At 37.7% G+C, this 26,651-nt stretch overlaps 1 protein-coding gene across 1 annotated transcript in view; it reads left to right on the top strand.

The window, feature by feature from the left end:
• Positions 1-26,651, top strand: part of LOC150075985 (prolow-density lipoprotein receptor-related protein 1-like) — a 1,358,636-nt gene that overhangs the window by 1,024,371 nt on the left and 307,614 nt on the right. Inside the window, 1 exon segment of the mRNA XM_090387555.1 lies at positions 1,965-2,081. Coding sequence (XP_090243681.1) covers positions 1,965-2,081 — 117 coding nt within the window.

Below are 26,651 nucleotides of genomic sequence, written 5' to 3'. Positions count from 1 at the left end.
TAATAATTATACACTAACTTCACTCTATTAAAAAAAATGGCGACCGTTTTTTAACCCTGCAGCCTGGACATGGTCCACCAATGTTCTTGTTGGCTCAGAATAAATTCAGTTCTGGCTCTAAAAATATTATTATATTTTTTTATTTCGTCACACAGGATTGTGTCTTGTATTATTTCTTTGTGTGATCTCTTTTATATCTAAGGATTATATGAAGTGCACTCTATTTACAAGGTTGCAGCAAATTAGGATTAAATATGTAGCCTGTGTACTTGAACTCTTTATCTTTACACAAAAAATTAAAAATAAAAAGAAGTTTGTACTCTGGCACCTTTTTTTATTTTTGTGGTGTACAGCCTCAATCTAATAATGTACATACCAACATCAGTATACATTACAGTAGCAAATCTTGGTTTTGTTATTGTAACCCCATTAATGACTTAAGCAGATGTGATCACTTTTTTTTTTTTTAAACAGAATTCTCCTCTCTATACCCTCAACAGTATTTATTTCTCTAAATGAATAAATTTAACACACACAGGGGCTATAATTAAAATGCACTTGTTCCAACGCATCTGCATTGGAACAAGTGAATTTTAATTATAATTTTAATTATAGTGAATTCACTATGCAGTGGTCATTCCCTGACCTTTCCGCATCCTTCGTATTTGGTGGCTCACGGGCTCGAACCCCGGTCTAATCAAGAAGCATGTGCTATGCACTGCTGCTCCTGCTCACCTGGCTACGGAGGCACCCATGATCCTGTAGGGTCAGCACATTCTGTCTTGGGATTTGTCACTATATTGCCTGATTCACAAGTGTAACCTTTGGGGTCCCCCATTTTAATTCCTTCAAAGCCATCCACCCTGCTCCTTATGCTCTCATAAATACACTTTAGAACATTGAGTTTGTAGCTAATTTCCTGACACTTACCAAACACACACAAAAGCATTCACCGTGGCTGTATTAGATCCCATTCCAGATTGATCCACAAACATCTCACAAACAGCACATTTTGTAAGGCTGTGATTTGTTGTAGAACTGACCCTTTCTCCCTGAGCCACAGCACTCCAGCTACTTTGAGCCCATTGGTTTGCTGCCCTAGTTTGATGCATGATTTCTATTTAAATTCAGTTTAATTATAGAATACTACACTAAATGAAAGATACTTAAATGCAATGATATCTATTACACTGTGTCATTACATTCAAAGAGTTTTAAATTAGTTATAGTCTTACTAGAAATAAATTTTTTTAGCTACGTGATTAGAACATATGAGCTACTTATTTACTTCAGTTAAAATTCTACAATTCCACTACCATGCACTACACTGCTTATACAATGTTCGTACAAAATACAATATTTGCCAAATCACTGTTACAAAAGCTCTGTGAATATTAAGTCATTACATAGAAAATCTCTAGCTAAATTTAAAAATAAACTAACAAACATGACTAAGATTATTTATTAAACTCTTTATTGAACATAATTTAATACATTAATTAACTCAAAAAAGGCAAAGTTTTCCAAAAAAAAAAAATGTGTTTTCAAGAGCTCAAAATTCTTTAAATTTATAGTTCATAGCCTTGAACCCAATTTGATTGTCATTATAACCAAATTTATAGTTGTAATGACAGACAACCTACTGAAATGGGTGGGTTTTGAAATTTTCTCAATTCTTATTTATAATGAGCTTTTACTGTATAAAAAAAAACTGAAAAATCGTATTAAGCTAAGCTTAAACCTGCTGCTCAGTAAATTTGAATGTTTTATAATAAATTATCAAATTTGTTGTGTAGTGGAATATTTTCAGTTAATGTTCTCTAAACATTAACAAACCATATAGAATTTCTCTTTTGTGGATTATTTATTATTTTGTTTAAATATTATTACCCAATTAAGTAAACAACTCATTGTCATGTAATGTGTACCGTAATAAAGTATTTACATGATTAAATATTTTGTAGATGTTACATGCAAAGTCACTGAATTTGGATGCCGTACCACTAATTTCTGTATTCTGCGTGAATGGAAATGTGATGGTGATACTGACTGTGCTGATGGCTCTGATGAAGAAGACTGTGGTTAGTATTTACAAGGAATGATTTATTCTTTTTTATAATTTGAACATAGTTAAAATGTGTTTGTAATGTATTCTTCTATAATTCATTAAATTAAATTGGATAATGAATGTCATACAATTAATAATTTATGTGCTGGTTGACTTCTATCTTGTTACCAAGGTAGAAGTCCATCTGCATAAAGATTTTCATAGAATATCATAAAATTGATCTTCATGGAAAGATTGTTGATAACATACTCATAGGTCACATCCGTCTAACTTCTCTGTATAATCCATGGAGACAAGAAAGAATGTATTGTAGTCAGTACTCTCTGAACACATTAAAAGCAGTTTCTATATACAAGCAAAAAATAATAATATTTAATAATTAAATATAAGTTGAAAATATTTGCTGCTGATAGTTGATGTTTTAGATATGGAATCTTCATATTCTTTCTTATTCTTTATTCTAATTGAAAAATTATCAGAAGTGCAGATAGTAGTGTAAAACTAGATAGCGTAATATGTAGGACTGTAATAGGAATCAGTTAGCTTAGTATAGTATTGGCAATTAATCAATTAAATTTATAAATCCTTTTAATTTTTATTGTTAACTAAATTGTATTTAAACAGAAATCATGCCCCAGACTAGAGCAGCAAAGCAACTCGCACAAAGTCGCAAAAGTGCTGTGGTTCGTGGCAGGACCGTAAGGAACGATTCTCCAGTGCATCACAGTCTAAAAAAATCTGCAAAATGCAACGTTTCCGTATCTCTCTCTCAAACAGGACATGATCTAGCCATGGAATATGTGTTTGTGTGTGTGTGTGTGTGTGTGTGCGCGTACAGAGAATTTGAAGAAATTAGGTGCCCACTCAGCTTTCTGACGGGTGTCTATGAGAGCTTGAAGAGTCGGGTGGATGCCCTCAAAGGAATTAAAATGGTGGCCCATCAAGTTCTCAGCTGCCCAACTCAACGCCAGAGCACACTCTTATGCATCAGACAACACAGCAGCAACCTTCAGGGCAGAATGCACTGGTCCCACAGGAGCTAGTTATTGTTGGCGACTCAATTGTCAGAGAAACGGGAAATGTATTGTGCAAAAAGGATAGATGGAATAGGACCACGGTGTCTGCCAGGGGCAAAAATTGATGACATTGTAGAGCAGATTTCATCCTTTAAGGGCACTAATGACATTAAGTGTAGGAGATATGCGGATTTACTAAGCAAGTACAGGTCAGTGCGAAAAAAAAGTCGGGAGTTAGAATTAAATTTGAAAGTGTCTACAATCCTGCCCAGACACGAGAGGAGGGAGTATATGACGAGGGCTTTGTCAATCAATTCGGCCCTGGAGAGATTGTGCAGGGCTCGTGGGGTAGAAGTTTCTCAGTGTGGTCTGTGCTTGTTAACAGAAGAGATTGCTTTTACAGGGATGGGATACACTTAAATAGAAAGGATGCAAGAATATTTGTTGATGCTATCGAGTTAATGTTAGGCAGATCGGAAAACTGCTAGCTTGGGGGGGGGGGGGATTCACAGACTAATAGGTTAACAGTAGCCGCAAGCAGAGGTGTAAATGATTCTGGCACTGCTTCTATTGGAATGAGCAGTAGCCCAGAAGCCAGTTACTGGGGATTTCAGGAATTGCTGAGGATCATGAAACAAGTAAATACATGGGCTGTGTTAGAGTAATTAAGAGTAAGAACAGGTGCATGTATACTTGCATATACACCAATGCTAGGAGTATAGTAAATAAATTTGATGAATCTGAAGTGCTGGTTAAGACATCCAAGCAAGGATGGCTCGTCCATAAGCACTGCACCCCACCCCCAGCTATTTAAATCTAGATATTCAGTGAACGGAGTTATATGAAATTTTGTGAAGAACAATGCAATGCAATATTTTTATTAACAGGATCCACATATAGTATGTGCATCCTCTATTTCCAGTAATCACTTCAATAATAAACGAATAAAAACACGAAATCATTTCCAACGTTGAAGTTTAATTAACCATAGGCCTCACTGTGTTCCAGGCAGTGACACATTTTGCATTCCAGTGAATATCTAGTAGTTGGTTGCCATTGTCAAGCAGCATATTGGAAACTTGCCAATATACATTTTTTATAGGTGGAAACCAATCAGTCACTATAAAACGTGCAGTGCACTATGATGGATGTATAGCCACAATGTTGGTGTCTTTTTGCTACTCGCCCAAATTCCCATTAAGTAACTAAATAATATCAGTGTGAAGTCAATACTCAACATTCAACAGTGTAATTATGTCATTACAGCTTAATTGTGAATTGAGCTTGAACTTGGTAAGTTGAAGTTATATTATGAGGTGATGTATAAGTAAAACATTATTTCTATGACACGATTTTGTGAAATTTGATTCGATCGTGGCCTCCATGCTTCCCCATGAAGTAAATCGCGTGACAGTGAATAAACTTCAGCAACTTAGTTTTTCACAATTATCTCTCCAAGAAAAAAATGCAATTAAAAAAGAAGGCCGCCCCACATCAATGATTCAAATTTCTCAGTGGGGAATAAGTAATAATAAGAAATATATTCGCTGTTTTAAAACTGAATGGTACCAAAGGAAAAGTTGGCTTTGTAGTTGTGAAGTTAAAAATGCATTTTTTGTTTTCTGTGTTTACTGTTCAGAGGTGACTTAATGTGGACAAAAAGTGGCTTTACAGACATAAACAGAATGAAACAAAAAAAACTCTAAAACATCAGAGTTCGAAGAAACATATTGATAATGTGGTCTCACTATCACTTTTAGGAAGCGTAAATATTAAATAACAGCTTAGTGAGGCCTACAGACTTTCAATCTGCAAACATAACAGAAAAGTTACCAAGAATTGTGAGGTATTATCTAAAATAATAGATTGCATTAAATTTTGTGGACAGTTTGAAATTCCTTTACGTGGACATGAAAAAAAAGACGATTCTAAAAATCCAGGAGTATTCAGAGGATTAATAAATTTCACCTGTACATTAGATTCCAATTTAAAGAACCATTTAGAAAGTAATGCAGCATTTAAAGGCATTTCAAAAACTATTCAGAATGGTATTCTTAACTGTTTGCTGCAATATTCCGGGATGAAATAAAAAAAAAATTAAAGAAGCTTCATTCATAGCTATCATGGCTGATGACACAATGGATGTTTCAGAACATATACAAATGATAATTGTTCTGAGATATGAACTGAATGGAGACATTTTTGAGCATCTTTAGGGTTTTTTCACTCCGGAAAACCAAATGGCAGATGGAATATCGAAGTACATTCTAGATCAGTTAGATATAATCCTCGAATGAAATACTCAAAAACTGGTTGCTCAGACATTTGATGGCGCAAATGTGATGAAAGGGAGTTCAGGCTAAAATAAAGGAAGTGTACAAAAATGCACATTTTATTCACTGCTATGCACACCAACTGAATCTGATGATGAGAAATGCAGCAAGCACCCGAGATTCAAGAATATTTTTTCAAACCTCCTGTCGATACCAACATTTTTCTCGAGATCACCACAGCATCTCTCTGTTCTCAGAAAGCATATGGACAGCCGTGTTACCTGACCTTCCCCTACAAGATGGAACTTCAATATATGCATTGTGAATGGCATTTATGAAAATTTTGAATCCTTAAAAGAGTGCATGGAGTAACTACAAGCGACAGCAAACGCAGATGAGGTGATTTAAGAAGCAACTGGAATTTTTTACATCTTGAGTAATGAAAAATTTGAGTTCTGGTTAGAACTTTTCCATCAGATAATGCCTGGAAGTTATTTATAATCAAATGCAATCTCGAGAAATTGAGGCAGTTAAAATACATAAATATATAGGAAACTTTAAGAATGCCATTCTAAAAATCAGGAATTCAATGTACTGTTAAAATCCTTCAAAAACGCTCAAGATTGAACCGAAGGAAGTATGCAACTATATAAGTGTTGACATAGGTGAAAGATATTCCTTTACAAAGCAATTAATTGCTGCTAAGTTGTTTAACCAGGAGAACTTGTTATCTTGTTATTTTTTGTATGAAAATACCCATGGAAGAGGTACGAGAGACTACTGAGGCATATCCCATGATTGAAAGAGAAAAACTTCTTACGGAAAGTTGTCTATAGCAGACATGATCTGCACAATTATTGAAAATTAACTGACTTGCTGAAATATATCTCAGAAAATAATCTAGCTGAAATTTGGTGAACTTACAAAACTCATAAAAGTTCTTTTGACTATTCCGATGACTACTTCAGAGCTTGAACACTGCCATTTGACATTAAAAAGAATAGAAACATTTTTAAGGAGCACTATACATCAGGAAAGGCTAAATGTTGAAGCAATGCTTTCAATAGAGAAAAGCTTGGTCAACAGTGCACCAAACTTGAATGAAAAAGTTATTGATCTATTTTCAACAAATAAAAACCAAAGAATGGATTTTGTTTTTAAATAAAAATTCAAGTCTGTTAATGGTAAATGTCTAGTTAATGTTTTGTAGTATTTTTAACTTGCTTATTATTATTACTGTTTATGTCTACATGTTTTATAACCAAGGCAATTCAGTGTAATTTTAAGATGCAACACCCCCAAACATCACAATCACGAGCCGCCACTGCATCCAAGGTGGATATTATTGGGATATCAGAGACTTGGTGCCACTCAGCTATAAGGGATGCAGAATTGGAATTTGGGGAGTTCAGTGTGTACAGAAAGGATAGACAGGATAGAAAGGAAGGAGGGATTATGCTGTTAGTTAAAAAAAAAAAAAAAAAAAAATCTAAGAAAGTGCATCCAGTTTACGTAGATGGACAGTGCAATGTTGAGTCAGTTTGGTGTGACATAAGCACTGGGAAAGCAAAAATGAGGGTAAGAGTTTGTTATAGGCAAATGAATCTGATGAGTACAATGGACAATTATACAGAGAAATATATTGGGCTAGGAAATCAGAGTAATGGGGGATTTTAACTTACCAGATATATACTGTAACTTGTGGGTTGGACACTCAGAACTAGCAAGGCTTTTGTGGATTTATTGGATGATTGTTTTCTACAGCAGCATGTTAGAAAGGCAACAAGAGGGAGTAACACTCTTGATCTAATTATCAGCAGTGATTATTCATGCATTAAGAATTTACAGATGAAAGAACCACTAGGTAGCAATGATCACAGTGTACTGATGTCGGATTTACTTAAAGATGTAACTACCATTAGGAGTAAAGGGAAGGGTTTTTGCTTTCATAAAGGTGACGTCAGAGATTTTTTAGGTTCTGTACAGTGGGACCAACTGATGATATTACCAAAAGCAAATTCTAAATGGGAAGCATTCAAGGAAGTAATCTAGGAAGCTACTAGGCTTTTTGTTCCAGCTAAGAAATACTGCTTTAGGTTCAGGCCCAAATGGATGTCACATTATTGTTGTTATTATAATTATTATAGCCTTATGGTGCAAGGAAGCCTGAAGCTTATGCAGCACTAGCCAAAGAAAATTCCCAGAGAGAGAGAGAGAGAGAGAGAGAAGGGAAATCACCAAGTAAAAGAAGAATGATGATAACCAGCTCAGGACCCTGGATGTGCCAAGCACATACTCATCAGATGCGAGCCCCTGGGGTGGATGAACTAATGAGACTCATGGCAGAGAAGAAAAATGCATAGGATGACATAAATTTTCAGGTAACACAGAAGCCTATGATAGATACAAGCTATTCTGTAATCAAGTCACAAAGGAGGTTAGGCAAGCGAAGGCAGACTATGAAAAATCTTTGGCAAAGGATGCAAAGAAAAACAGCAGAAACTTCTCTACGTTACTTATATAAACTCTAAAAAGGAAAGGGATGAATCAGATTGGTCCACTTGATATCAAAGGTTTCACTGTAGATGATCATTCTCAGATAGCTGCTGAACTAAATGAGTATTTTGCATCTACATTCACACATGAGGAGTTATTCAAGGCTACTATGAAGTCCAGATGTTTATCAAACTCTGTAACAGGGAGTTTAAATGATTTTGTAATAACTGAGAGCCAAGTGGAGGAGAAATTGTTGAAGTTAAACATAAGAAAGGCACCTGGGGTGGATGAGATCTATCTAGTTATAGTAAAGGAGGCAGCAAAGGAAGTAAGAAAACCCATATCCATAATTATGAGAGCGTCCTTGGACTCGGGGGAAGTCCCCACGATCTGGAGATGTGGAAATGTATCTCCAATTCACAAAGGGTGACACAAGTAATTACAGACCTGTTAGTTCGACTTCTGTTGTAGGGAAAATAATGGAGTCACTTGTTAAAGAAGCATTGCAGAATCATTTAGACAAGACTGCAGCAATAATTCAGACACAGCATGGGTTTGTCATAGTATCCAATCAAATCTGACCAATTTGATTGGCTACTATGATGTGGCCACAAAGGAACTGGATGCAAAAAATAATTTTGACATCATATACTTGGATTTCAGGAAAGCTTTTGATACTGTTGCTACAATGGATAAAAGGGTGGTTGATTGGAAGAAGACAGAGTGGTGGTCAATGGGTGCTGCTCTATGTGGACTAATGTTATTAGTGGTGTCTCTCAGGGTTTGGTGTTGGACACATTGTTGTTTTGTATATTTATCAGTGATATTGATGAAGGTATATCAAGCTTAATGTAAAAATTTGCAGATGATACAAAGGTTCGCAGGGTTGTTAATAACAGGACTGAGAGTATGCTTCTGCAACAGAATCTGGAAAAGTTGGGTAGATGGGCTGAGAATTGGCAACCGAAGTTAACATTGACAAATGCAAAATACTGCATATGGGTAGCAGTAACCCCAGAGAAATGTGATGCTAAACTCAGGGTAGTGGAGAATGAAAGAGACCTTGGGGTAATTATGCAGTCAGATATGAAATTTTCTGAGCAGTGCAGACAGGGTGCCACAGTAGGTCATTGGGTCTTGTCAGTGATATACAGAAATTTTGCGAGCAGGGATAAGGAGGTGATTATCCCCTTGTATAAGGTAATGGTCAGGCAACACCTTGAATACTGCTTACAGGTCCTGAAGTCTCATTTTAGGAAGGATGTAGAGTTGCTAGAACAAGTACAGAGAAGGGCAACAAGACTGGTGAAAGGAACAAAGGGGTGCTCTTATGAAGGCTGAGTTCTGAAAATTGCAGCTTCTGGGGACTAGGCACCTGTGAGGCGATCTGATTGAGGTATATAAGGCCTTGAATGGATTGAGCAGGCTTAATGGCGATGGGATTCTTCCTCTTGCTCAGATTACAAACCTGAATCGTTTTTTAAGCTTGCTTGCTTTATGTGCCTCTACTAATGCTAATGGTCCAAAGATTCTCTCATAATTAACCTCAATTGTTGAGTACACTCACTGGCAGGTGGCTTCCCTCAAAATTACTGTGTATATGCTATCAACTCTGGGAGCCTTTCTTGCCTTTATACTCGAAAGTTTATCTAATAAACTTTCAAAATCACTAACTTCGTATTGCTCAAGCCCACTTGCACCACCTATGTTAATCACGAAGAGTCTTTTGTCAGTAAAGGTCCTATCTGATTCATTTTTTAATTCTTTATTCACATACATTAAAAAAATTCCTTGTCCCCCATTCTTTGCTCTCTTAGCTAGTGTTTTCTAAATGCAGCCCTTGCCTCCCTAATCTTATCGTTGGTACTGTTACAAATAAATTTGTAGCTGTTGTAGGCTTCATTACTTTTTGTCTCTCTGTAACTATTCCATGCTATCTTATTCTGCTCTATTGACTGGCCAGCACCGCATTCATCTATTTGGCACCCTCCTCCTGCATTATGCATACATACCATTCTTAATGGTATGTATGCATAATGCAGGAGGAGGGTGCCAAAATTACATACCATTCTTAATGGTATGTATGCATTCCTGGCTTCTGTGATTTTTATTTTAAAGGTATTCCATAATTCAAATGTATTCGCTCTCACTCTGCAATCCACCCACTTAACAGATACTACATAGCACCTTAAACTGTCAAAGTCCCCTGTTTCAAGAGTAGCATCTGTCCAGTGTTTTTATTCTTTGAAAGTTTAATCTAAAACTAGATTCCTTTCCTGCTCCTTTTTATATCATATAATATGTATGTAAATAGCATCATATAAGCATTGGGTGCCAGCCTTCTTTTCTGGAAATTTATTAAAATTTCTAGTTATATTTAATTGAAGTTTTTATTTGATGGAAATGTATTCAAAACACCTTATTTTTTTTTTTTTTTTTTTTTCAGCTTTTATGTGTGTGTGTGGGGGGGTATGGAGGGAAAAGTGATGAATTTTCCATTAAGATTAATATAATTAATACCATTCATACTGTATACATAGAACATAGATTATAAAAGCTAGAGAAGGGTGTGACATCCCAGACTGCGATGGAGTAAAGGACACCGTCCTAAAGAAGATAAAACCAAAACTAGACAATCTCCAAATCAAAAGCATTCGCAAAATCCGCGACAAAGGAATAATATTGGAAGCAGCCACTAAGTCAGATCTAGAACAGATCAAGTCTTGCGGCACAGCTGAAGACCTAACTCTCACCTTTGAAACCCCCAAATGCAGGGAACCAAGTTTAATTGTGTTTGATGTAGATGGCTCAATCCAAAAAGATGACCTGCTGGAGGAGGTGTATAACAGAAATCTCTTTGAATCCATGAGCAAGGAAGAATCCCTTAAGGAGATGAAAATTCAATTTTCCACCAATACACGGACCCATGGTCGACTTAACTGGGTTATAGAAGTGTCCCCCAGGATAAGGAGATTCCTACACAGCCAGGATAGAATTTTTCTGAGCTGGTCATCCCACAGATTCAGAGATTTTGTACCAGTCCTGAAATGCTACAAATGTCTTGGTTATGAAATGACTACTAAGTGTCTTAAAAAACAGCCAATATGTGGACATTGTGCTGAGGCAGGGTATCTCTACATGGACTGTCCCAACAATGCCTCACCTTCTAAATGCTCAAATTGCAAAACAATCAACAAACCATATGATCACTCTGTGCGGGATGGAGCATGCCTTGTATATAGAAGAGCAGTAGATATAGTACACAATAAGACTAAACTATGGAAAATAGGATGCTCAACACCCCCTCTCCCAGACTTCGTATAGCCCAGATCAATGGCCAAAAATCCATCTCAGTGGCAACACAGTTTCATCCTCTAATGGACGAGTTGAATCTAGATATCCTTCTCCTTCAGGAACCCTACTGCATCCATGGAAGGGTCTCTGATTACCCCCTGGCTTTCAGGAAAATCCAGACGACAAACCAATTGTGCCTTGCTGCTGTCATCGTCAGAAATCCAGACCTAGTAGTAACATAGATAGAATCACTTTGCACTCCCCACCTAGCTGGGGCTACAGTAGAAGGCATCTTCAGCTGTATTGTGGTCTTAAAAGCATACTTCCAATTTGGTACTGATATCCTCCTGCACATATCTCGACTGGAACTGCATAACAATAACACTATGTCCACTACTATGTATACATAGAATACCCATATTTCATGTAACTTCCTTCCCTAACCATATTAGATGAATTTTGTTACAGACCACTTTGAAAATGCAGTTTTTTTTAATTATAGTCAATAAAAACACTAACTCAATATTTACTGAACAACCTATTAGTAGTGATAGGCTTCAGCCAAAAACTAAAAAAAAAAAAAAAAACCTACCGACATTATCTGTCCAACCCATCTAATAATTTTGTTTAATATAATCCTTCCTTAAATTTATTCAGTCTTTCTACTTCCACAGCACTAAATGGAACCTTGTTCCAACAATCCTTTAATCTCTGGCCAAAAGCAAATTTTCACATCTCTATCCTGCAACCATCCATTTTATTTTAACTTTGTCCTGCTGTGCAATCCAAGAAAGAGTTTATCTCTTTCTCGGATGACATCTGTTTCATCAGCATTTACTTTTCTTAACAGTAAAATAAACCATTACTAATTAAAGCCTTGAATGCTATTCTCTCATATTCCCTTGTGATTCTTAAGAGAGGTGATTCTTAAATGCTATTTCTGGGTGATACAAAGTTTCCATTAGCCCTATTATTTCAACTTTAGTTCTCTTAACTGGGAATTCCAATTTATTCACTTACTAAGAACAGTCCTGACTTGCTATAGACAGAGTTCAGACTTAGTGGTTTTGTGTTATTAACTACCCTTACACATCTCTTACAAGTTTTTTAAGCACATTACTTGCCCATTCATTTAAAACATTGCAGTTCTTGGCACTTCTTTCCCAGATCATAAGACTTATGCTTCTTGTGGCCAAGTGATACTTTGACCTATATTTTCACAAAAATATACAACTGTATTGTCCATGTTTCAACTTATAATCCCTCATATCATGCTTGGGCAGAACTGCAAACACATGTACTATATATTGTGATCTACTGTGTGGAATTTTTTTCAGTATGGCCATATACCTTCCCACCACACGGTCAGTTTGTGTGTAGTTAATATCATTAGTTCCACACAAATAGTAATAATCTTTTCCCCCTCTTGAAAACTGACAGCCTGTTGATAACACGATTAATATTATCTCCTGTCAGACATGTGGTTCTACTCCAATCTTTATTACAAACAAGGTTACCTGTTTTCTCTCTGTGGGGTTGGGGGATTATTACTATATTATTCACACCACGTTGTCAATTTCTGTGTAGTTAATATCATTATTTCCCACACAAATAGTAATAATCTCTTCACTTCTCTCTTGAAAATTGACAATCTATTTGTAACATCATTAATATTAGCCCCTGTCAGACATACGGTTATCACAGTTATTTAATGTTATCACAAAAAACATTACCAGTTTTCTCTCTCTTTGGGTCATTTTACTAATTTCTTAAGTGACTTGGTTTCACTTAAGTTTCTGTTCTTATCTAGCAATGTACCAAGTTTTAGAGTGACATACTTATTACATTGGAGACAGAGTATTAGTAGTGGCAAATAAGGCAAGGAAGCATGCTTATATAGCATCAGCAGCAAAAAAAACGTGAACTATCCACCTCATCTGTCTGTCTCTTCTAGTAATTTGTCATATAATTCTTTAAATTTATTCAAATTACCCACTTGCACAACACCAGCTATTCGTCATCAGCCATTTTAAATCCATTGCAGGACGAAGGCCTCTCCAGCAACTTTCCAGTTCCTTCTGTTTTGTGCAATCGCCATCCATTTACTACCCACAAAATTGTAAATTTCAGCTGTCCATCTCCCTTATTGTCTTCCAGGTTTTCTTTTAGCTCCTCTTGGGTACCATTTTGTTATCTTAGTCCATTTGTCATCATGTCTTTGAACTATGTGTCCTGCCCAAATCAATTTCAGTTCTTTAGTTTTGATAAGAATATCCTCTGTTTGTGTTTGCTGCCTACTCCATGTGTTTCTCTTCTTATCTAACAGTCTGATTTCTAATATAATTTGTTCCATTCTGCGCTGCGTAGTTTTCAGCTTTTCTTCCATTCTTTTGGTGAGTGCCCATGTTTCACTTCCATAAGTCATGGTGGGGAGTGTACATTGGTTCATTTTACATTTCAGACAAATTGGGATATTGCTCCTCAGTATGACTATCCTGAATGCTATCCATCTGAAATTTATTCTTCTCTTGACTTCCATTTATCATTATCACAGCTAATGACTTCTCCCAATAAGTATATGAATTGATTCCATCTTTTCAATTAATTCTCCTTCAATGATTGTATCCCTTTCTGTGGCATACTTGCTCATCATTACTTTTATTTTAGCCATATTTGTCTTTAGTCCAAAATCCTTACTAACTCTGCATAACTGATTAAGATTTTCCTATAATTCTTTGGGACCATGGCTTATGATCACAATGTCATGTATATCTTTATTGCAATCAGTGAAAATTTTTACATGTATGCCCGATGCAATGCCCAGCAAATCATAAATGGTTTAGGTACTCTCCATTCACATTGACTCCTTTCTGCGACCAGTCCAATCTTCTAAAAGCTTCCTCCAAGGCAGCAGTAAACAACTTTGGAGATATTGTGTCTCCTTGTTGAACTCCTTTCTCAATTTTAAATTTGCTACTGTCTTTGTCTATTCTCATATGTTTTCTTCAAAATCATAATGTACAGTCGGTCCTCGTATAACACGTGTTTGCATTACACGAATTCGATCATACACGATTTATAAATAGGGGAACGTTATCTTATATAACACGAACTGAATTCGCTTATGCACGATTCGCCTTTGTGTTTACAAGAAATGGCAGTCGAACGCGGAATCACCCCAACTGAACGCAACACGATAGGAACGAAGAAGATTCTGAAAATGTATTTATGTGTTTTATATCGGTGAAGGGGAAACATATTTCACCATAATAACGTAAAAACCAACACAATTCCAGCTATCGATATAATAGCAAATGCAATTAGATGGAGTTTACTACCAGTTTATAACAGATTGCACAGCAGAAACGCAAATGGAAATTGTTTTTATTGTTGGGGGTAGTAACCCCCAGAAATGTGCTTTAGTAAAATGTGAGGTGTTAATAGTGTATCTCGGCCTTTACGGTGTTGTTTATTCAGTTGCTACACGCGCGCAGCTTTGTTTATGTATATCAAGCGTGCCTCCTCACCTTGTAATTTTGCTTTATTCCCTAAAAATTAGTAAAATACTTAAAAGGTGTGAAAAGGAAGCGTCCTGGCTAAGACACTGCAGATTCAGAGAGAAAAAAAAAGAAGCAATATCGATAAACAGAGGCGGACTGAGTCAAAAATTTTTACCCGGGAAAATTTGTAGTGGCCTCATAATACGGTTTATGGCCAAAATCACACCGGCCTCTGGCCCACCGCGGTTTCCCCCGTAAGACTTATGGCCAGTCCGCTTCTGTCGATAGAGAAAAAATATGAAATTGTGAAACGCTTTGAGCGAAATGAAAGACCATGTGATATTGCACGTGCTACAGACCTAAATGAAGCAACGCCGAGAATTACAAAGAATGCAGAGAAAATAAAAACAACTTTCATAGCGGGAAAAACTCAAAGTGTAATTAAAATCCATTAGATTAAGACACAAGAATTGGAAGAGATGGAACGTCTGTCATCTGTTTGGATAGAAAATCAAACAAAAAGCAAGTTTGCTTACGATAGAAGCAAAAGCATTAGCAATATTTTATTACGACTTACGTATTATAAAATACGTAAGTATTTTATTATGACTATTTTATTTAATATAATAATTTTTTTACGAATAAAATACGTATTTTATCCGTAAAAATACTTTTTTAGTATTAAAAAATACTTTATTATAATATAATATTATTTTTATTACGTATTTTAATCGTTATGAAATACGTAAGTATTTTATAACGATTAAAATTACCCGATTATTTATTGTGTTTGGTAATGTTTTGGTTCCAAATGTGTGTTCAATCTTGGGTGGTCGGCACCTAACCCCACTTTTCCCATAGGGCCTGTTGTTTATATTGCACGATTTTGCATTGCACGAGGGTTTCTAGGAACGCAACTATCGTGCTATACGAGGACAGACTGTATGGGGTGCCTATGCCTTGTCTTTCCAGTGCCCGAAACATTGCTTTATGCTGTATAGAGTCAAATGCCTTTTAATAATTCACAAATGCCAGACATAATGGTGTTTTATATTAATTTCCTTTCTCCATTACCTGCAATATTACGCGAAGGTGATCCATAGTTGCGAGCAAATCCTGTCCTAAAGCCAGCTTGCTCTTTCGATTGATTCTCATCAAGTATTCTTTCTAATCTGTTAGTAATGACCCTTGTGAACAACGTGTAGATGTGGGATAACAAGCTAATTGGTCTATAATTTCCAATTTCTGATTTTTCTCCTTTCTTATGCAGCAAAACTATGATTGCATTATTCCACTCCTTAGGCATCTCCCGTTTTCTAATGCATTTTGTAAAGAGTTGCCAGTTTCTGTGTCATGTCTCTTCCTCCTAATTTTAACAACTCTACAGTAACTTAATCTTCCCCCAAGGCTTTCAGATTCTTCGTTTTCTTCAACGCATGGTCTATCCCATCAGGAAGGATATCAGGTATGTCGTATGCGTTACTAATTTGTGATCCATCTTCCTCGCTCCTTGTAGAATTCTCTATATCAGGGGTGGCCAACGAGTCGATCGCAGATTTAATTTTGGTCAATCATGAAGAATTTTAAATATACAGTCATCCCTTGATTTGTGCACCTTGTGCAATGAAATTTTTGAGAGGGTAGATCGTGGCACATTTTTAAGGAAAAAAGTAGATCGCATCAAAAATTAAGTTGGCCACTCCTGCTCTATAGTAGTCTTCTGCTATTTGAATTATGCCTTCTCTTCTATTTATAATTATAAGTACATTCTCTCTGTTCTTCAGTTTCAATATCATTTGTCTTTCTGTATTACTGCTCATACCTGCTGATTTAAGTTCTTTGTTTTCCCTTAATGCTTGTTCTACTTTTCTTGTGTTAAATCTTCTTATGTCCTCTCTGAGTGTCTTTCTAATGGCTTTGCATAACTGAGTATACTCAATGTTGTCCTTGTCAGTGTTCATCTTGCTCTTCATTTGTCATGTTCGGTTCATCATGACAAGTGTTTCTTGACTAATTTTTTCTTCTTTGGATTTCTTTTTACTTATAGGTTTTTTGGGCTTTATCACTTTCAGAGAATTGTAGTATTCCTTGTCGATATCTTGGTCCTGAATAGTCTGCAGAAGCTCAAACTTGTTCTTAAGTTCCAGTACATACTGCTTTTTCTCCTCTTCTGTTATCTCAAAGATCTTTGTAATATTTCCTCGAATCAGATTTTTCCTTTCTTTTCTTACCTTTATGTCAAGTGTGCATCTTTCCAACTAATAGTCTGTTCCAAAACCCAGTTACAGTCTGGCTGAAAGCAAACTTTTGTACATCTGTCCTTTTTCAATTTAAGTTTGTCTCCTTATGTGTGTGTGTGTGTGTGTTGTCCAAGAAAGGATATGGGTGTCATCAGCATTTAGTTTACTCAATTCATTTAAAGCTTTAAACATTTCAGTCAGTTCACCTCACAGGTGCATAGGTGCCATATGCTACAATTTGCAGAACTGAAACTTCTGTTATAAGAGTACCCTATTGCATCCTTAACTAATGTGGTTGCCTTTCCTGAACCCATTTCAAGAGATCCACATCATTTTTCAAATGAAATTCCAAATCTGTATGTAGTACTCAAGATGCATACTATACTATTGCTTTATACAATGCAAAAAAAAAAAAAAAAAGAAAAACCATCCTTATATATCATTGACAGAACTCCAGTCTGCACTGCTCAGAGAAATTCATATTGGAGTGCACAATCACCTCTAGATCTCTTTTGTTTTTCACCACCTTGGCTTGTTCCCCAAGAGTCTGAAATGCAAATGGAACTGATATTCACGTGACACTTGTAAGTTAAGCAGACCAAAGTTTAGTGAAGTCAGATCATTCTATGACAGCCAAATCCTCTACACGACAGCGGGACTGTTAGCAATGTCGAGTTCTGAATCGCTGCACCTAGTATAATGAAAGGTAACCACCATGTGTGAAGAAACATAAGCAGAGGTTGAAGTGTGGTGTACACATGACACAGAGGAATTGTTGATCCTCTCTGTCACAAGGTAATACTAAGTGGTGGAAGATTGTCAACTGATGCAATAACACCACTTTGCTTATTGGAGGCTTGAAGTGGTGAAACCCATATTTAGTCTCCCCTGTCTCTTCCCTCTTGCAGTATGAGACTGGTGCCATTTGAGGTTATGATGGGCATTTCAGTATGAGATCCAATCTTCCTAACAATGAGGGTACAGCTCTAAAACAGTGTTTGCAGGCTGGCTGCTAAACAGTCCATAACACTGAAACTCTCTAGGAAGCATACAGATCATATGTGTGTGTGAAGCAGGCATTGTAGGGGCCATGTTATGTCAGGCAGCTGGGTATATTCTTTCTGTGAGTATGTCATATCCAAAAATTTTATTACTTCATACAACATGACCTGGCTCCAGGTGCCGAGCAATTTTGTGATAATTCATTCAGTGAAGCAAGCACTTTAGTAGATCAGAAGGAAAAGTAACCTTCTTTCTTGTTTCTTTCTTTCTTCCTTCCTTCTCTTAATTTTTTGTTTTATTACTAACCCACTACTTTTTTTTTTTTTTTGTAGTTGTTGGCGCATCGGCTTCTGTGACCATAATGCACCTCCCAAGGTTTTTGCAGTACTTTGATCCAAGCCCGAGGCGGGATTCAAACCCGCGACCTTTGGGTTGCCAGGCAAGCACTTTACCCACCCGGCTAGCCCGGTCGGCAACCCACTACTGCTTGGTCACAAAGGTGGCACTACTCCTGCCTCCACGTGGCGGGGCTGGTAACCTGGAGGGGGAAAGCTCTCCCTTTGGATGAAATGGAGCAAACAGTTCCTAAAACACAGAAATCCACAGGCTGCATAGATGAGACCCTTACAAGGCAAAAACAGTCCGAGCCTGATTTTGTTGCAGTTTGACGTAGCCAAATTCAGAACTCCAACCTTCCTTATCATCCACTTGACTGAACAACAACCTGTTTGCAAACTCTCGCCATTTTTAGTGCAGACTGGCAAAACGGAAACATGAGATGTTTCACCTCCACAATTACAAGAACTACAAAAATACAAACGATATGGGCCAAAATTTTTCAGACTGATCTGTGCTTGTTGACAGGAGAGACTGCATCTCCGAGGATGGGGTACACTTAAATAGAAAGGGTGCAAGAATATTTGCTGATGCTATCGAGACAGTGTTAGGTAGTTCAGAAAATTGCTACCTTAGGGAATACACAGAAACGCAAAATGGAAGCATGGAGATGTTTTGCCTCCACAATTACAAGAACTACAAAAACACAAATGATATGGGCCAAAATTTTTCAGCCTGGTCTGTGCTTGTTGATAGGAGAGACTGCTTCTACAGGGATGGGGTACACTTAAATAGAAAGGATGCAAGAATATTTGCTGATGCTATCGAGGCAGCGTTAGGTGGGGTCAGAAAACTGCTAGCTTGGGGGGGATACACAGACTAAAAGGTTAATAGTGGCCACAGGAAGAGACAAAAGTAATACTTGTACTGCTTCTGTTAGAATGAGCAGCACCCTGGAAAGCAAGGTAATGGAGAACGTGTGAATGTATACTTCCATACACCAATGCTAGGAGTATAGTTAATAAATTTGATGAGCTTGAAGTGCTAATCAAGACATCAAAGGCAGATATTGTTGGGATATCAGGACGTGGTGTCACACAGCTATAAGCAGTGCAGAATTGGAATTTGGAAACTACAATGTGTACAGAAAGGATAGACAGGACAGGAAGGGAGGAGGGGGTTATGCTGTTAGTTAAGAAACACAAAATCTAAGGAAGCGCATCCAATTGATGTTGATGGATATGCAATGTTGAGTCTGTTTGGTGTGACATAAGCACTGGGGATGGTCAACCTGGATATTCGTAAAGCATTTGACACCACATGGCATCATGGTATTATTAAAGATATGCATCAGTTGGGGCTGAGAGGACATCTCCCTTTAATAATTCAGAACTTTTTAAAATTATGTACATTTCAGGTCCGATATAAAAACATGCTGTCAACATCTCACATTCAAGAAGAGGGTGTCCCACAGGGTTCCATATTGAGTCCAACCCTATTTGCGATTAGGATCAACAATATTTTGGAAGAACTTCCAAAAACGATTGAAGTATATATATATATGCTGACGATCTCACCATATCCTGCCAATCACAAAGCATGAATACTATCGAAAGACAGCTACAAATTGCTTTAACGAGAATTCAATCCTGGACCTTATGAAATGGATATCATCTCACTGAACAGAAAACAACTGCCACTCATTTCTGCAAACTTCAGTCACGTCATCCTGATCCAGAGCTAAAGATAAATAACATGCCAGTTCCTCTTGCTCACACTGTCCATTTCCATGGCCTGATACTAGACAGGAAACTGAACTTTCAAGCACATGTGGCCTATCTTCGACCCATCTGCTTGAAGAAATTAAACATCCTCCAGTGTGTGTCATCCATGTCATGGGACGCTGATCATCATAACCTCATCCATCTTTATAGAGCTCTCATCAGGTCTCGCTTGGACTATGGTTCTCAGTATATGATTCAGCGAGGAAACGTACTTTAGAACGACTAAACATCATCCAGCACTGTGCTTTGAGAGTCTCTCTAGGCGCATGCAGAACCTCCCCGGTTCAGAGCCTTTACATCGAAGCTCATGAACCTCTCTTGCATCTTCGCAGAAAAACATTACTTCTGATGTATGCTGCAAAAATCCATAGTTTGCCCTCTCATCCTTGTTGGAGATGTCTCTACAATCCTGAATGCAAGTCATTTTACCTCAGTAAACCTAATGAAAACCGACCTGCTCCACTTAGATTAAAGGAACTGGCTCAATCATAGAATATAGAAATCAGCAATATATTTCAGGACAAAACACCACCAGATCCACTCTGGAAAAATATCTGTGCAATATATGATGACTACTTTCAACAGTGGGGAAAGAACACGTTGTCTCCTTCCAATATCGCACAGTTACATGCAACTTATACTCTTTCTAATTCAAACGCATGTGAAATCTATACGGCTGGATCAAAAACCGAGACCCAAGTAGGTGCTGCTGCAATCTTCCCATCCTATCTCATTGCCAATAGAATGCAGTATCCGCACTGCTGAGATCTATGCTATAAACTTAGCTCTGGATCACATTATTGAACATCTAATTCCGCCTTCTTTAATATACACTGACTCACTCAGTGCTGTCTCTGCCATAAATACTAATACCAACTCCTTTCACCCTGTAATAAACAGATTCATTCTGAGTTACTTGCCTGTAAGGAATTGAACCAAACTGTGACATTCTGCTGGATCCCAGGACATTCTAGAATAGCTGGCAATGAAAGAGCAGATCACGTAGCCAAACAACCAGAAACCACTATTTCGCAGACTTTTCAAATTCCATATACAGATTACAAACACATTATCCGTAAAGCATGTTATAACAGCTGGTCATTAATTTGGAAAGGTTATCCAGGAAATAAACTCTTCCAAATAAAACCGGAACCAAAGCTGTGGCTCTCCAGCTTCCAAAAAAACAGGCGAGATGAAATAATTTTAGAAAGACTAAGGATTGGGCATACTCACCTCACTCACCTGTATCTATTAACTAATGACAGCGCTCCCCAATGTACATCATGTCAAGTACAACTGACCATTTGTCATTTGTTAGTGAACTGTCCCCACTTTCAAATATCCGCTTAAACACCTTTAAATCAATAGCTAACACACAGTCATCAATAAATTTATTACAGATTCTGGGAGATGATTCTAATGAAAAATAACTATTTACTTTCCTAAATCGTATAGGAAAATATCATAAAATATAGTTATCGCAATTAAGCTAATATTTCATATTCACAATTAGAAAGACACAATATGACCCTAGCAGCCTATGTGTCATTAAACTCAACAGCAACAACAACATAAGCACTGGGAAAGGAAAAATGAGAGTAAGTGTGTTATCAGCCTAATGAATCTGATGAGTATAATGAGCAGAGAAATAGAGTGGGCCAGTAAATCAGAACGTCTTATGGGGGATTTTAACTTTCCAGATATTGACTGGAACTTGTGGGTTGGTCACTGTCCACACTAGCAAGGCTTTTGTGGATTTATTGGATGAGTGCTTTCTACAGCAACATGTTTGAGAGGCAACCAGACGGAGTAATACTCTTGATCTGATTATCAGCAGTGATTATTCATGCATTAAGAATTTGCAGATAAAGGAACCACTAGGTAACAGTGATCACAATGTACCGATATGGGAATTGTTTAAAGATGTAACTACCATCAAGGCTAAAGGTAAGGACTTTTGCTTTTGTAAGGTGACTACAGGGATCCGAGACAGTTTTAAATTCTGTACAGTGGGATCAACTGATGATGTTACTAAAGTTGAATTCTAAATGGGACTTAATCTTGGAGGCTACTAGGCTTTTCATTCTAACTAAGAAATACTGTTCAAGGTTCAGGCCTAAATAGATGTCAGATGAATTAATGAGGCTCGTGGCAGAGAAGAAAAATGTATGGGTTGCATATAAAGTATCAGGTGACACAGAAGCCTATGGCAGATATAAACTAGTCTGTAATCAAGTCACAAGGGAAGTTAGGGAGGCGAAAGCAGATTACGAGAAATCTTTGGCTAAGGATGCAAAGAAAAACAGCAAAGAGTTCTTTACTTATGTAAACTCTGTAGGGAAAGGGATGGATCAGATTGGACCACTTAACATAGATGGGTTGAGTATTGATGATCATTTTAGATGACTTTCATCAACCGGTGAAATACCACCACTTTGCTTATTGGAGGCTTGAAGTAGTGAAACCCATGTTTAGTCTCTAGAGCAAAGTTTCCGGCATCGCCCTCCCCCCCCCCCCATATTTCTCCTCCAACACATTCACGGTACTAAGTACTATAGGTTTTGATACCTTTCGTGTTTGGGGTTTTCATAAAAAAAAAAAAAAAAAAAAAAAATGCTCAGGTAGCTGATAAACAGAATGAGTATTTTGCATCTACATTCACACATGAGGAGTTATTCAATGAGGGGAACACTATACGTTTATCAAACTCTAACAGGGAGCTAAGTAATTTTGTAATAACTGAGAGCAAAGTGCAGGAGAAATTGTTGAAGTTAAATATAAAGTAGGCACCTGGGGTGGATGGGATCTATCCAGTTATATTAAAGGAGGCAGCAAAGGAAGTAAGAAAACCCTTAGACTTAATTATGAAAGCTTCCTTGGACTCAGAGGAGATCCCCCATGGACTGGAGGTGTACCAATATGTCACCAATTCCCAAAGGGGGGTTCAAAAGGTGATACAAGTAACTATAGACCTGTTAGTTTAACTTGTGTTCCAGGGAAAATAATCACTGGTTAAAAAAGCATTGCAGGATCATCTAGACAAGACTGCAGAAATAGTTAAGAGACAGCATGGGTTTGTTAAAGGAAGGTCTTGTCTGACCAATTTGATCGGATACTGTGATGTAGTCATAAAGGAACTGAATGCCAAAAATAATTTTGATTTATACTTGGATATCAGGAAAGCTTTTGATACTGTTGCAAATTGGAGAGGTATGGCATTAAGGGTAACTTGCTACAATGGATAAAGGGATGACTGAGTGGGAGACGACAGAGAGTGGTAATCAATGGACACTGCTCTTCTTGGACAAATGTTATTAGTGGAGTTCGGTGTTGGGCCCATTGTTGTTTTATATATTTATCAGTGATACTGATGAAGGTATATCAGGTTTAATGTCAAAAGTTTGCAGATGATACAAAGGTTGGCAGAGTTGTTAATGACAGTAAGCTACTCCAACTGGATCTAGATAAGTTGGGAAAATGAGCTGGGAAGTGGCAACTGAATATTAACATTAACAAATTCAAAGTACTGCACATGGGTAGCAATAACCGAAGAGAAATGTACCAACTGTGTGGTACTGCACTCAGGGAAGTGGAAAGTGAAAAAGACCTGGGGGTAATTGTGCAGTCAAATATGAAGTTTGCTAAGCAGTGCAAACGGGCTGCCAGGGCAAGTCAAGGAGTTTTGTCAATTATATATAGGAATTTTGCTAGCAGGGACAGGGAGGTGATTATCCCGTTATAGAAGGCACTTGTTAGTCCACACCTAGAGTACTGAGTTCAGGTCTGGAGGCCTCATTTTAGGAAGGATGTAGAGTTGCTAGAACGAGTACAAAATAGGGCAACAAGATTGGTGAGGGGAACAAAGGAGTGCTCTTACCAAGAAACTTTTAAATTCTGCAGATTGCAGCGCATGGAGAGTAGGCACCTGCAATGTGATCTGATTTAGGTGTATAAGGCCTTAAATGGGTTGAGCAAGCTGAATGCTGATGAGATTCTTCCTCTTGCTCAGATTAAGATCCTGAGGGGACACAGTTTCAAATGGAGGAAAAACAGTTGTAGAATTGTAGACAGTTGTTAGAACAAGTACAAAGAAGGGCAACTAGATTGGTGAGGGGTGTGCTCTTACCAAGAAACTTTTTAATTCTGCAGATTGCAGCACCTGGAGAGTAGGCACCTGCAAAGTGATCTGATTTAGGTGTATAAGGCCTTGAATGGGTTGAGTAAGCTGAATGCTGATGAGATTCTTCCTCTTGCTCGGATTAAGATCCTAAGGGGACACAGTTTCAAATGGAGGAAAGACAGTTGTAGAATAAATGTGCAGAAATTTGCCGTTAGCTGCAGGAATAGACTTCCATCTCTTGTTGTGGAAGTTGATAGCCTAAATAAATTTAAGGCTGAGCTGGACAGGCCTTTGGAACAAACAGAGGGGTGAAATTTGAGGGTTTTTTTTTTTTTTTTTTTGGCTGATGCTGCATAAGCTTGCTTTCTTGTATTGTATGCCTCTGCTAATGCTAAAATATGATGTATGTACTCAAAACATCCACGCATCAACCTTCCCATACTAACTGAACAGTTGTGATGTTACAACACCAGTGGAGATTGCAAATGCATTGGGCAAATCGTTCATGAAAATCTCAGCCACAACATTGTACACCATCTCATTTTCAGGTACATAAGGCACAGGCTGAGAAGCATTTCATCAACTTCGGATTAACATCTAGTGCCACATACAACCTTCCTTTCAAAATGACTGAATTGCACTATGCTTTAGCCATCACGAAACTCAGTGCAGCAGAACCAGATGGTATACGCTACATCATGATAGCACAACTTACTGAACCAGCCCTTAAGACATTGTTACTTTTTTATAACAGAATTTTCAAAGAGAATTTGTCCAACCTTCTTGGACAAATGGCATCACGCTTATGTTTTGTCATTCCCAAAACCAGGAAAAGATCCTGCAAATCCACAAAACTACCAGCCTGTTGCACTCAACAGCTGTATGAGCAAGGTCATGGAAAAAGTGATCAGTGCCTGCCTAACCTGGTTTCTAGTTCAAAACAACCTTCTTAATCCTGTACAGTGCGGTTTCCATGAGGGCAGATCCACTCTTGATTTACTGATCAGGGCAGAAATAAACATCCGTGATGCTTTTATACGAAAAAAACACCATGTCATGGTTCTCTTTGACATAGAAAAATGTTTTACACAGCTTGGAGGTATGGCATAATGTTAAAGCTATACAATCTAGGACACCTGCCAGAGTTTATCAGAAACTTCCTACACCATTGCTCACTTCAAGTCAACAACCAGCTATCTTTAAATTTTATCCAGGAAGAAGGGGTTCCACACGGTTCAGTACTTAGTGCCACCCTATTTAACATAATAACAAACTCCATAACACAGGATCTACCACAAACAGTGTCCACTACCCTGTATGCCAATGACTTCAGTGTCTCGTGCCATCAGAAAAGTTGTAAAATGGACACAAAACAATAGTTTTCACCTCTCATCCCAAAAGACTGTTGGGATACACTTTTGTAGGAAGTGTAACCTACATCCAGACCCAAAACTTCGCCTAGAAATCAAATCATCACAGTGGTTCGTAGGGTCCACTTTCTTGTGTGGTTCTTGACCAAAAACTTACCTTCCTCTAACATATAAAAGGGCTCCAGATTACTTGCTTTAAGAAGCTAAACATCTTAAGAGTAATATTTGGCACAACATGGGAAGCCAACTGTTCCATGCTACTGCATTTGTATCATGCATCAATATGGTCACAGCTAGACTATAGCTCTGTGGTCTACAGCTCTGCTAGACCAAGTGCCCTACGTTGGCTTGATCCTGTACACCACAATTCTCTTCGTCTTGTACTAGGGGCATTCCAAAAATCGCTAGTCCAGAGCTTATATGCTGAAGCTACTGAAACTCTTTACATCTATGCAGACAAACTGTTAACCTATGCTGCTAAAGTAGTAGTAGTAGTAGTAGTAGTAGCAGTGGCATTTGATGCAAGAAAGCAAGTGTATGAGCTTATGCAGCATCAGCCAAAAAAAAAAAATCACACCATTCCCTCCAAATGCCTGTCCAGTTTCTCCTTAAATTTATTCAACCTATCAACTTCCACAACGACAGATGGAAGTTTGTTCCAGCAATTAACCACCCGCTGGCTAAAGGCAAATTTCCGCACATCTAATCTACATCTGTCTTTTCTTAATTTTAATTTATGCCCCCTTAGGTTCGTAATCTGAACAAGTGGAAGGATCCCATCAGAATTCAGCGTGCTCAACCCATTCAAGGCCTTATATACCTCAATCAGATCACCGCGCAGGTGCCTAGTCTCCAGCCACTGCAATTTGCAGAACTTAAGCCTCTCTTGGTAAGAGGATCCCTTCATTCCCCTCACCAATGTTGTTGCCCTTCTCTGTACCCGCTCAAGTAAATCTACATCCTTCCTAAAATGAGGCCTCCAGACCTGTACGCAGTACTCAAGGCGTGGCCTGACCATTGCCTTATACAGAGGGATAATCACCTCCTTTTCCCTGCTAGCAAAATTCCTATATATCATTGACAAAACCACATGACCTGCCCTGGCAGCCTGTCTGCATTGCTCAGAAAACTTCATATCTGACTGCACAATTA

This window comes from Mastigoproctus giganteus, chromosome 13 (assembly GCF_048544385.1).
Source record: "Mastigoproctus giganteus isolate SK-2022 chromosome 13, ASM4854438v1, whole genome shotgun sequence".
Taxonomy (NCBI): Eukaryota; Metazoa; Arthropoda; class Arachnida; order Uropygi; family Thelyphonidae; genus Mastigoproctus; species Mastigoproctus giganteus.
The sequence above is the reverse complement of the archived record's forward strand: the minus strand, read 5'-3'. Positions and strand labels throughout refer to the sequence as shown.